Here is a 13,496-nt window from a genome sequence, read left to right as displayed (position 1 = left end):
GGCTCTGCTGGCTCACACGCGCTCACATACATGCTGCACCTAGCAGAGACAGAGAGGGACGAGGGAGGGGCAGCTGATGAGAGAGGTGGAAGGAGGAGCTGCAGTGTACTGGGAGAATGAGAGGCACAGAGCACAGGCAGAGAGGGGAGTTGAAAGAAATGGAGAGAAATGTTCCCTGATTGCACTGGCAGCGTCCTCCTCTGCTTCTTTGTTTACCTGTACTTCTCCTGTTTATGGAGATATTGGAATGATGTGGTTAACAGGAATACAGGCTGCTGTTTGAGAGAGGGAAAACAATTAGAGTGATGTGTCTGTGTGTGTGTGGTGACAGAAGAAAGGAGGTTAGAGAGGGAGAACGTGCAAATAAAGCAGGGGAATGAAGACGAGCAAAAAAAAAAAAAAAAGTGACGAGGGGTTATGAAGGGGAGGAGGGAGTGATGAAACTACAGGGATATAGAGCTAATGAAATTTCTGCAGTATGCAAACCTCAAGCAACTCAAGACTGTGGTGGAGAGGGCTGGTTGAGTACTTTGTGTTTTAAACATTTCTTTGCCAGAGTTGAGGATTAACGCCACCCATAGTGCAACGTGAGGTAATCATCGCACAAACTCACCTTTGCTGTGAGGAGCAGGGGCCCGGGGTGAGAAGCAGAGGCTTAACGGTGCTAATGGGTATAGGGGGCTGGCACACACATGCTGGCAATGCCAAGGAAGCTCCACGGTCAGGGAGTGTTTATGGGAGATTAGGGGGCTGAGGATTTAGTGGAGTGGTGGTGGACATGAAGGGCTCCTGGCCACAGAATGAACTGTGTGACAAATGTTGTAAAGGCTTAGAAAAAGACATCACTATTTCATTTTATACATTTCACTATTTTATTTTTAAATCAAAGAGGTTTGTTTAATTTCTTTAACCCTTTAAAAACCGGCCCCCCGTGGACGGCCGCAGGAGATTGTTGTTTGCATGACATGATCGTGTTTATACAGATCTAAAACAACAACCATAATAACTGGAGCATTCATTCTTTTTGTAGCAGAAAGCTAAAGCTTGTGTCCTTCCTGTCATGGCGTCATGGGCTTATTTTACCTTACCTTACATGCCATGCAAACATGGTATTTTGCTACAGTTACATGGGTATTTTGCCATAATGGCTGCAGGAGGTTGTTGTTTGCATAATCCTGGATATATATGAGTCTGAAATAAAAAAAAACATACATGTTGGAGCCTTTATTCTTTTTGCAAGAGAAAGCAAAGGCTTCTGTCTTCCCCATCATCAAGTCATTACCTTATGTCACTTTACCTTACTGCGGTACAAATGCAGTATTTTGTCATAATTATGCTGGATATTTCACACAATGGCTGTGGGAGATGGTTGTTTGCATGATCTTGTTTATACAGACTCAAATTAACAATCATAGAAGCTGGAGCGTTTATTCTTTTTGAAGCAGAAAGCTAAGGCTTCCTCTTCTCCGTCATCACATCATGACTTTATCCTACTTTACCTTATGTACCGTGCAGACGTGATATTTTTGCAGTAATAACGCTGGTATTGTACTGTAATGGCCATGGGGGTTGTTATTTGCATGAGCCTAGATATATATATCAATGTGAAATAAAAATCACAACAGTTAGAGCATTCTTTCTTTTTTCAGCAGAAAGTGAAGGCTTCTGTCTTCCCTGTCATCAAGTCATTACCTTGTTACCTCACCTAACTGCGGTGCAATGGCAGTATTTTGCTGTATTATGCTGGAATTTCCCCTGGAATTTCCCTGTAATGGCCCTGGGAGATTGTTGTTGCATAATCCTGGATATATATTGATCTGAAATAAAAACCATTATAGCTGGAGCATTTATTCTTTTGTAGCAGAAAGCTAGGGCTTCTGTCTTTCCAATCATGAAGTCATTACCTTATGTTACCTTATCTTACATTGCAAACAGTACTTCGCCATAATTATGCTGGAATATCCACAGGAATTTCCCCTTAATGGCTGTGGAAGATCGTTGTATGCATAACCATGTGTATATTTATCTAGAATAAAAACCATAAAATCTGGAACATTCAAAAATGAGGATATCTCAAAAACTTAATAATGTACATTGTTCAAATAACTTATGGACTGTTAGGAAATATTGTCTTTATCTTTCTGCATTTAAAAATCTTGTGGATCATTCGTTTTTGTATTTTTATTATGTCATATCTGATTAAAGACATGTCCAGTATTTGTATTATTTCTTTTAATGACACAGTTTCAATACTTTTAGCAGTTATTATGGTTGATTGACCTCCACGACCTTTAAGCTTTTAGGTTGCACAGATTTCAGGGATATAAAGCATTTGAAGATACTTCCGAGAAATGACATCATGTCATCATATAAGCAAAAACAACCAATGTAGGCACTGGCAGACTGTTTTATTTATTTAGTTCAAAGTGTTGATTTATCTTTTTTTTTTTTTATATCAAGTTATGACACCCTCTAAGAGAAAGCTCACCCTGTTGTTGTTCTAAATCTGTTAGACAAATAGCAGTACACAGAGCTGAAGACAGCCAATGGCGGCACATCTCTGCCGTACAATAAAACACACAGAGGGAGAAAAGAATTATTCAGCAGTTGGAAAAGGGGAAGCACTCCACACCAATACAACATAAAAGATATTTATGGCTCATTTCCCCAACTAGAAGCTAATCTTAAAGAGATGAGTTATGCCTCTTGTAAGAAATAAAACTAGATGAAATGTGAGTGAGTGAAATTTGAATGGATGACGCCAAGGATAAGAACCAGCCGACATGGAGCAGGGCGAATTCATCTCATTTTTTTTTAACATTTTGAACGGTACTGCTCCCACTATGGCCACTTAGAAAAGATTGGACGGCTGATTCATGACATCTTCATTTACATTCAGCAGTGCTATGAATTTCCCTATTTCTGTGTTGAGCCCTTAGAAACCATGTGACTCACAACCTACTGGAGACAATCAGAAAAATGATTAACGTGTTTGTATTGTGACGTTACAGAATTAAAACCCAATTAAGCCCAAATATTTAATGATATTAAAAATGAAAGCACTTTTTTCCAAAAAAAAAAAATCTCCACATATGCAGTGAATTCCACTACTGCAACGCAATACTAGGAAGCATTTTTTTTTAGAGTAGCAAAAAACTAGCACAGAGCTATAAGTAACTTTCTTGAGGTGAGCCTGCCTACCCTGGATCAAGTAAGTTGGCAGCCCATTAAAAGCGTCTCATGCCAAAAATGTTGCTGTTGCTTCCCACTATCCTGCATGTGCATTAGTGTCTGTCTGTGGCTCTGCTCGGCAGACTGCTCGCCCACATCAATAAATCCAAAATAATACCTTCATGCAGCAGTTAATGGCCTATAAATTATATATTACACCTAATGTTTCAAGTTTTTGATTACCGGCCATTGGCTAAGCCCTGCCCTCCTTAGTTACTGTTGTTGTTAGGACTGTGCTGAATGTCATTTTATTTACATTTAAAGCCTCTATCGAAATTTTGGTGAAGTTCCAAATGTCTGTCGTCATATTTTATGACCTCGTCAAATAAATAAATAATTGAACAAAATCCTCAATTTGAATGAAATGACCTCATTAAATGAGTTTTTGTATGAAAGTAATGTTCTTTAATAGATAAATATAATTTATGGGGCTGTCAGATTGCTGCTATACCACCCAAGTTCTAGTGTTATTTCGGGCTGCAGTAGCTCAGTCCGTAGGGACTTGGCTTGGAAGCTGGAGGGTAGACGGTCCAAGTCCAGCGTGGACCAGGTAACGAGTGAGGACTGGTAGCTGGCAAGGTTCCAGTTCACCTTCTGGGTGCTGCCGAGGTGCCCTTGAGCAAGGAACTGAACTCCTTACTGCTCAGGGCCGCAGCTATCCATCACTCTGACATCTCTCCACTGTTAGGAAAATAACAGCAGAATGTAACAATGAATTTCCCAAAGAGGACAACAAAATACAATTGTTGTTATAATTGTTGTTTTGTTATTTTTGAGGCTTTTAGGATGAGGACTAAATGATTTGTTTGATAAGCATGACAGGATCTCTGGTAATGAGTTTGGCCAGGTTTGCAGCAGAGCAGATTCACACCTGTGCTGTTTAGTTTTGGAAAGGCTGAAAAATCGACACCACCTTCCAAACTCTTTACATGCAGAGTTTTGCTCTCGCTGCAGGCTAGGTTTGGGCAATATGATAGTATATACTGTGCAGTGGTAGAAATTTGTCCACTGGTAGAGATTCCGTTTCTGTCATTGGAGGTATTCGGGGCAGGCTGTATAGCAAATCAGGGCTGGAGTCATGTGTGATCTTGTGATTCTTGCATGATCTTCTGATCAAGGTAACAGGATTTTAGCAGACATGGAGGAGGAGAGCGTTGTTGCAAATACAGAAACCTATAACACTTGGAATTATTGTTCTCAGAAACCTGAAAGCTTGCATTTTGAAAGAATTTTAGTTTTACTGTTTCGATCTTTTGTTTTTAACTAGTGTTGTCTTGTGTGAGGCAGTTGTTTTTTTGATTGTTTTGTTTGTACGCAGGTTCCATGTTTACGAACTAGTATTAGTTGTGTTGAACCCTTGAATGTTTTTTATACATTGTCTTTTAAGTGCGCAATATCACAGATGACTTGTTTTTATATTACTGGAGGTGATCTGTCGTAAGCCCTATGAGGTTTTCTTGCCTTTGAATAGTTAGGTTTGACTTTATCCTTATTGTCAAATCCTTTTGTCTGTTATCATGAGTGATGCACTTTAAAACATTTTTACTTTATACATGTTATGAGTTTGTTGTGCGTTCACACATATTGTTTTTGGTCCTTGTCATACATACATTTTTTTTTAGTTTCTGCCATTTTATGTGCAGGTCTTTTATAATATATAACAGTGTTGTTTCCTTTCTATTTATTTGGCACTGAATCTTATTTCTTGTCACTAAATGTGTTAATTATTTATATTTTACATATGTCATTTTCAGTGAGGGTTTTTTGTCTAGTAGGGCTATACCAGAATATCATGTGACCTGTGTTTAATTTGCATGCCTGTTTCCAATGCATTTTACACCCTGATGAAGACTCTCTAGTCGAAACGTGTTGGTTATCCATGTATTGATTAAGGATTTTTAACTACAGTCAGAGTGCCTCGGATGCCTCAGGTGGACTTTTACACTAAGTGAGCTGGCCGACCGTCGTAATTGATCTTTAAAAGAATAAATAATCAGATGTGCTGAAGTACGGTATGGCTATTTTAAACCATTTCTTAATTGAATTTACAGAACAAATACTGCATTTTGTTGTTAGCCTGTGTATCACGATAGAGCATTATGGCCATATCACCCACCCCTACTGCAGGCCAGAGGAGGAGTTTAGTTACCAACTGGTTCAAAGATTCGCTTCTGAATCTGTTTGATGATCCGCATTTTCCTGTCACACTGTTACAGCTCCTACTTTTGTCCAGTTCTGTGTATAACAGAATGTCTTTCTTGAGTCGAGGGTCTCAGTTGACCCGCATTGCAGATTTCGGCCATGATACCAAAATCTTGCTCTCAGCTCTGTCTCTGAGGGCTCCGGGCCAGCTGAGGAGCTGCTGCTTTTTAGCCCCACATACTTATTCACAAACTGAACATGGAGACTGTGTAGGAACATGAAACTGCTGTGAAAGCTTGTAAACATCTGTGCCTGAGCTTTTAAGGTGCTCTGGGGTTTGTGCCCGGGCGTGTTAAATTGTTGACTTAACTTTAAAAACCTGCGACAACAAAGTGATACAATGTGTTTTTGTAAATAATGGATTCGCTGAAAAAAATTCATGTTTGTATACAAATTCCTTTCAGCAGTGTGCATTTCAGCATACAATATACATACTGTATGACAGGGTAAAATCCTGGGACTACACTCCCAAACTACACTGATCAAAACACAGCACCTTTGTTTTTGCTCCCATTTTTCACAGGTGACAGTTAAAGCTCTTAGAGATTTTTTTATGTACTGAGGTTGGATGTACTGCCAAATTAATGGCAATGACATTAGAGATGTGTTATGGTTGTGAAATGAACATTCAGTTCACAGGCAGCAGCTCTGGCAGACATTCCTGCAGTCAGCATGCCAATGGCACGCTCCCTCAAAACTTGTGACATCTGTGGCATTGTGTTGTGTGATCAAACTGCACATTTCAGAGTGGCCTTTTATTGTGACCATCCCAAGGCACACCTGTGTAGCTGTTTAATCAGTGTCTTGATGCCAGCACCTGTCATGTTGATGGATTATCTTAGCAAATGAGAAGTGCTCATTAACACAGATTTTAACAAGTTTGCAACCAAAATTTATGAAAAATAAATCTATTGAGTGCAAGAAAAAAGTCTTAGATCTTTAAATGAAACCTATAAAAAATGGGAGCAAAAATACGTGTTGTGTTTTCATTTTTGTTCAGTACATAACCCTTTACCCAGGAAATATAATAATATGAAAATGGAAAAAAGTGTAGTTACGTTCTAGGAAGGGTTGCAGTTGCGTGAGATTTTCACAGTTCGATAGCCGTTTCGGAAAATGTTGCGGTTTCACGTTATCACAGTATTACAGAGTTAAATTTTTTATCAGTCAGAGTGACCCTTAAAGGAATGACAATGGAAAGGTTGAACAAACCTTTTATTATTGTAATTGAATCTTGAGACTAGGGCTGGGCGATATGACCAAAATCTCATCTCACAATATAGGTCATTTCATATCCCGATAACGATACATATCACGACATAGCACATTTTAATCCAATGAATAAAAAGTTTCTCTTTGTCAGTGCTGTGGGGCTGAGCCAGCGCAGCAGAGACAGACAGTGGTGGAGTTATATAAACTCGTTTTGTTACTATAAGTGCCGTAAAAGCTTTGCGAATTAAAAAGCCAAGAAGAGTAATTTATCAATGTGATTCCAAATGACCAGAAATATTGCCGTAAAAAGTGTAATTTGTGTCACAGCAATATAAACAATAGAGCGAAATATGAAACGATAGACATTTTTCTCTCGTCACACGATATATATCGTCATATTGCACAGCCCTACTTGAGACCATTTTGTTAATAGAAATTTGTGTAAAAAGTCTCCCCTTAAAATTAACTAAAATAATGGGGCGATTCAACATTCAGTTGCATTTTTTTCTTCTTCAATGTTGTAGATAAGCAAATGTACCCAGTATGATAACCGTCAACTTTTATATCACGGTGTACCCTGAAACCACCAAAGTTATGTATTAAAGCTAGCTTAATTTATAAATTAATTAAGTGACAGAGAGAGGGGAAGAGAAGGTGGAAGGTAGACTGTTGCATGCACTGTTTCTTTCAGTTACTAATAACTTACTTGGAACGCTGCTTTGTCACTTCTTGACCCGCCTGAACCTGTGACGTTTACTGGTGAGCTTAACCGAACCTGCCCCACGTGGGTCCTGTTGGTTAGGGCTTGACCTACGCATCGCTAGTTGATTAACATAAATGACATTACTTAACTATAATAATTATTAATGCCAAAATACACTGAAGTGGTTATGTCTTGAGCCCATAGGTTTATGCTTATTTCTCCTTGTTGCACTAAGTGTTGCTTGAACTATGACCTGTGTGTTATGGGAAATAAGCCAACAGATGTAAGTTTAAGATATAAAAAGGTTGGTCTCTGGACAGCTGAGAGAAACAATACAAAAGGTGTTGCAACTTCCCCCAGTCTCCTCAAAGTATATGTTAATGACACTATGAATAACAGTCTAAGTATTAGAATATAGCACCTCTCAAAACACAGTTGCAATAAAGTGTTGTACAATAAAACTGAACACATTTAAAACACAAGGAGAATAAAACAACATGTCATAAAATGTCATCTAAGTAAAAGATAGAAATAAGGAAGGCCAAAACTAAAATCAAGATAATTATGGGAAATAAAATCAATAAGATATCAATTAAATAGGCAGCTCAGATAAAGTCTGGATATGGTTTCCGATAGAAGTACATTTTTAGGAGAGACTGAAAGGAAGCCAGTGACCCAGACAGCCTCATATCCTCGGGCACTGTGTCCTCAGCTCTTAAGAGAGAGTGAGCTGATTACATTTTAAGGGTTTTAACTTTTTTTTTTTTTTTTTACCTCCTATGTGCTTTATTGACTTGAGTGTGTTTGGGATTCCCAGTTTAGTGTGCTTCTGCTCTCAGGACAGAAAATGTCTCATTTTTGGTTAAAATAAATATCCCAACTATAAAACATATATGTACAATACCTGCTGTTACTGTAGAGATGCTGCTCTCTCCAGTCATCTAATGCAGTGTCACATGTTTTTTTCTACATAAGATCATTTAATCACTGCACTCACAAAATGGATATGATAATGCTTTTAATTTGGTAGTGGTACTCTGTTATTGTGGGCATGAACTCTTGCCAGTACATTACAAATTCATGATCGGTTAAGTGCTGAAATCTCTGGCGCTAGACGCTGTGAAGTTACAACCTGGAAGGCTCCTTTAACCTCTCAGCCACCTCTTCCAAAACAAGCAGCCGAACAACTTAGTAGCTTAAAGACACACTCCCTGATTTATTTATTTTGCCTCCCAGTTCACTGTTGAGTCCATTTTTACCTCTTAGCATCTATAATAGCTGTTAATATATTTTCCATGGAGAAAGAGGGTTTTTTTTTGGTGCTCTTTATCATTTCCTGCTGATGTGATTTATAATGTTCAAGCAATCGCTGCAAATAGGTCAATGTGACATAATTTATTCTGCATCTATCCAGATATCTACAGAAGTAAGAGAAGCTAACACGACACAGCATTACGGTTAAAAAAAGATGCCCGGGGACACGGCCACTGACTGCTTGGTTGCTGTTAAAGTGTTGTAGGGTAGGGTTTTCCATTAAGCCTGATCAGCGAGGATTTAACACCAAACTGTGTTGTGTATGTGTTTTCAGACCTGCTCCAGCTGGTATTAAGTGTCTCTCAGGCAACTGCTAACATGTGGTGGGCTTTTCCAAAAATACACACAGCAGCTTCGCCCTAAGTCTGCAGGAAAAACTGCCACAGCCCTACGAGGACCCAAGTCGTTCAGAGAGCACGAGTGGTCAGCTGTAAAGAGGCTTTCCTCCGCTTGCACTCAGCACTACACGTGGAAGCCTGAAGGGCCTAAAGAGTTGTTTTGTCTCGTTTATGTCATGCTCAATCATGGTGATGAGGAGGAGGAAGCACACACGTTAAAAGTTGAGCTTTGGGAAACAAGAAGTTAAACGTAGGGGTCTTAGAAAACAAGAGGAGATTGTGTGTTTTTTCTTTGTTTGAATACAGAGAAATAAAATACAAATTAATATGCAAAATGCATCTGTAGAAAGATAAAAACAAAAATACACTTAGGGCACTTCATGAGGTTTATTTACCTCTAATATTGACTGAAAGAACTGAAACATCAAAGACTCTTTCACAAGCTTAATGAGAGCAAGTCTGAGTTTGTCATATCTGGCCTCTCTGACTCCATCATTATCACCATTAAATAGCTCGTCAAGCCATTTGCCAAAAAAATCTGGGTTAATGTTTGACGCAGTCCCAGCTTTGATAAGCATAATGAACTCAGTAGTTAGTTCTTACTTCCTCCAGTTGAGGACGGCACCTAAAATCTTTAACCTACAGTATAGATAACATTATTCATGACTTAATTTCCTGCTGCCTTGGCTACTGTATCTCCCTTTATTGGCCATTAACTGCTCTTTACTGCTGTCCCATCTGCACCTAATTGTGGAAAATGCTGCTGCAAAAGTTCTTCCTGGCACCAAAAAAGACAATCTCTCTCCTGTGCTGGGCTCTCCAGTGCATCAAAAAATTGATTTTTAGGATCTCGCTGTTTGTTTTTAAGGCACTCAACGGGGCCCTGTATATCTCAGAACTCTTAACCTGTCAAATCTTCAAGTCTTTTAGGTGTCTTAAAGCTGCCGGTTGTGTCTCGGTGTGGCTGTGGTGTTTGGCTGTGTTTGGGTTTATATCAAAAAGCAAAACTTTACTGTGACTGAATCTAAAACTCCTGAAGGTACTGGACTAAAATGTAAATGCACAGGGGTGATGGCAGGTCTGTATTTAATGGCCATTTGATGATAAACTGCTCTGATCAGCATTTGTATATTAACAGTGGTGTTGCTCATAGTGATAAACCCACAGAAAATCATCACCTGACACCCTCGGCTCTACAGAGTGTTTTGTCGCCTCTCAGCTCATTGTTTTGGTTTTCCGGCTGCAACTTTGCTGCTTTGATTCACTCTCACAGCTCTCTTTAACTCCTAGAGTGCCAGATGTTTTCCTCAAGACTTCTTGGAGACCAAAACAGAACTAAAAGGAGTGTGATTATTTATCACATTTTTATATTAGTGGCTGGATTTATGTAGGACTTCTGTCCAAAGTGTTCCACAACGTGCAACCCAATTATCAGAAGAAAATATTGGCATTATACATTTCTGCAAATGAAAACTTTACATTCACTCATTTCATATGTATCATATCAACGTTTCTCAAGTGATGTAAAATATGAGCTGACATTGGGAGCGGGAGGGGACGGTGGGTGGCGTGGCACCTGGGCAAGATGCCTGCTTTTCCTGCCTGAATAGTGGCATGAAAAGCAGTTGTTTTTTGTAGAGACATCGCTGCTTTACCTGCTGGGATTGTTTCCCCCAGACTGTGTATTTTTAAGCCAAAACATGATGTTTTTCTAACCATAACCAAGTGGTGTTTGTGCCTAAAGCTAACTGCAGGTAAATTAGGGGTGGGAATCATTACACCCTATGTGCCTCCAGAGTTGCCCTAGATGCAAACTGGACTTGAGTAAATGTTTGTCATTAATCTTTTTAAAGCGGATCCTGCACATAAAATCATTAGCGTTGCTTCTTAGCACAGCCAGCTAACATTAGATATGAACTGTTAATGACCAATGATTAATGGGACATTATAATATTCTCACAATATTTGAGTCACAATACAATATTATTTCAATTTCATTCATTTTGCGACATGTAAGTTGGGATAACATATTGAGAGATATTGCAGTTTATTAACTTCTTTTCAACAGCAAATTCTGTCCCCAAAGGGAAACTAATACAATAATTTTCAGACTGTTGATTTCACTTCAGTCATTTTCTCAGTAAAGTGGATCTAACAGACTGAAAAAGGAATTGATTTTTAGTATTCTTAAAGGAAACCAAAAGCTTAACTTGTATTTGCAGTAGTATTCATTTATATTAAAAAAACAATTTGTGGCATCTGTGTACTGACTTGATATTGCTACTGAAAATATTGTGATACTGTAACTGAGCCAGACCCAAACCTGACAGTCAGTCTGTTTTTTATGCCAAACCAACCTGAGCCCAACATGTGTGTCTGTGTTTGTGTATGAGACGTGTATGCAAGTTTTTGTGTTGTGTTGTTGTGTTGCTGTTAGGTCAGCTGTGGCTCAGAGGCAGAGCGGGTGGCGCACTAATGAAATGATCAGCAGTTTGATCCCTGGATCCTCCAGTCTGCATGTCGAAGTATCCCTGGGTAAGATACTGAACCCCAATTTGCTACTGATGGCTGTTGTATTGGAGTGTGTGTGTGCGCATGTAAATGGTTACTCAGGAGCAGGTGGCACCATGAATGGTAGCCTCGGCTACCAGTGTGTGAATGTGTGTGTGAATGGGTGAATGTGTGATGTAGTGTAAAAGCGCTTTGGGTGGTCGGAAGACAAGAAAAGCACCAGACAAGTGCAGTCCATTTACCATTTGTCATAAAAATACCAAACCCCAGCAATGAGCAAGAAGTAGCGTGACACAGACAGTATGTCCATCTTTTTTTAAGTTAAGTTAACATTGTATTTTCACTAAAAAGAACTTAAAGCATTATGTCAATTAGGCAGAACCCAAATATGACTTGTAAATATTTGTCTGAACCCAAAGGGGCCCAGCTCGGGTCCCATCAGGTCCGGGTTTGGTATCCACATCACATACGTGCACACACAGTAATGGAAACAAACTACCACACAAGGAACTGGGAATGAGACCACCACAATACAAGACAAAGGTCCAAAACAAACATGGCATACAAAAGCAAACCACACACTGATCGACCGTGTGTTTGTAGTTATCAGGCAGCTTAGACTCCGGTTATTACACACTCTCATCACACACACAACAGAAGATATCTTTGTAGAACTGTGGTTGATTTGTTCTCCAGTACACAGTCGATGTTGTGGCACTGGTGTTGCACAGTAATCTAACAGTTGATGGCGTCGACACAGGTTGACAGGAGTCATAAAGTTACATTTTGAAACAGGGACAGGCAGACTGGCTAATTAGTGCAAATCCAGGAGGTGTACTTGGGAACAGACTGTCTTGCAAAGACAATCACTCACATGTACCAACACTTCAGAGCTGTAATGTAGGTGAAGAGTTGGATGGGTGAAGTGTGTAACATGTTCATCACAGGATTTGTACACACCAGCCTAAAGGTAGGACAAACACAAATTCAACTTGCTTACGAGAGCCAGTGCAGTTTGTTTTGTTGTGGTTGATTATCAGTGTCAGAGCACAGATACAAAGCTCAAGGACAGCCCTCACAGGACCTGAGTGTTCTGGGTAAAGCAAATGTTAAACAGCGGTAGATAATGGTGCTCAATTATTTAGTTTTTGACAGATGGTGACTAAGAATGTGTGAAGAATGGCAACGATGCAGCTGGATAAAAAGACAGCGGATGATTGGCAGCCAGATATGGATGGAGTAATGAGGCTAATGTTTTTCAGTGTTTAATCAACTGTTTCTCAAGACACAGAAAGCACTGAAAGTGTATCACTGTATGGAGCATGGATGGACTGGATGGATAAGATCAAAATGGTATTTATGTTTCAATTAAATCTTCACGCTCTGTCATCCTTTTAGAGGCGGCAGGACATTTTCAAAGAGTCCTGACAGTTTGTCCGCTCAGATGGATACATTCAGACGAGCTGTGAATTTTAGATTTGATGAGAGTTGTCACAAAGGCGGTGGCGGTAAATCTTTTATTAGCTGACACCTTTGTTCTGGGCACACAGTAAGGATGACTGACATGATGTTATTTGGTCCTAATAAATTGCTGCATGGAAGTTACCATAGTATCGGTGTAGAGCGTCTAGTGTACAGTAGTGTGGGGCGATATTGAAATTCCCCTACTGATGATATGTTTTTAGGAAAAACAATGATATACAATATTATTATCAATAGAGACCAAAAACAAAGCTGAAGCGAGAGTCGCACAGATATAAATAGATATGGACTAGAGAAGCATATGTTCGAATCCCTTGAGGGGCCACAAAGTGTAGTGGCTCTAAGCGCTATTTTGTGCAAGGGCATTCTGAGATCAATAAATAAGATCAATCAAGGGGAATAAATATACAGTAACATGTTTATCAACATTAATGAATGGAATGATGATTATACAGATATAGGCCTCCATTTTGTTGCATAAACAAACCAACTTGCAGCAAGTC

The 13,496-nt window shown here is 39.3% G+C and overlaps 1 protein-coding gene across 1 annotated transcript in view; it reads left to right on the top strand.

Annotated features, from left to right (window-relative positions):
- The first annotated feature begins 11,440 nt into the window (after window positions 1-11,440).
- luzp2 (leucine zipper protein 2) overlaps window positions 11,441-13,496 on the top strand; it is a 284,343-nt gene continuing 282,287 nt past the window's right edge. Inside the window, exon 1 of the mRNA XM_050042392.1 lies at window positions 11,441-11,535. Coding sequence (XP_049898349.1) covers window positions 11,481-11,535 — 55 coding nt within the window. The 5' untranslated portion in view covers window positions 11,441-11,480. The remainder of the gene's footprint in view (window positions 11,536-13,496) is intronic.

The sequence above is a fragment of the Epinephelus moara genome, chromosome 1 (assembly GCF_006386435.1).
Source record: "Epinephelus moara isolate mb chromosome 1, YSFRI_EMoa_1.0, whole genome shotgun sequence".
Classification (NCBI taxonomy): Eukaryota; Metazoa; Chordata; class Actinopteri; order Perciformes; family Serranidae; genus Epinephelus; species Epinephelus moara.
The sequence above is the reverse complement of the archived record's forward strand: the minus strand, read 5'-3'. Positions and strand labels throughout refer to the sequence as shown.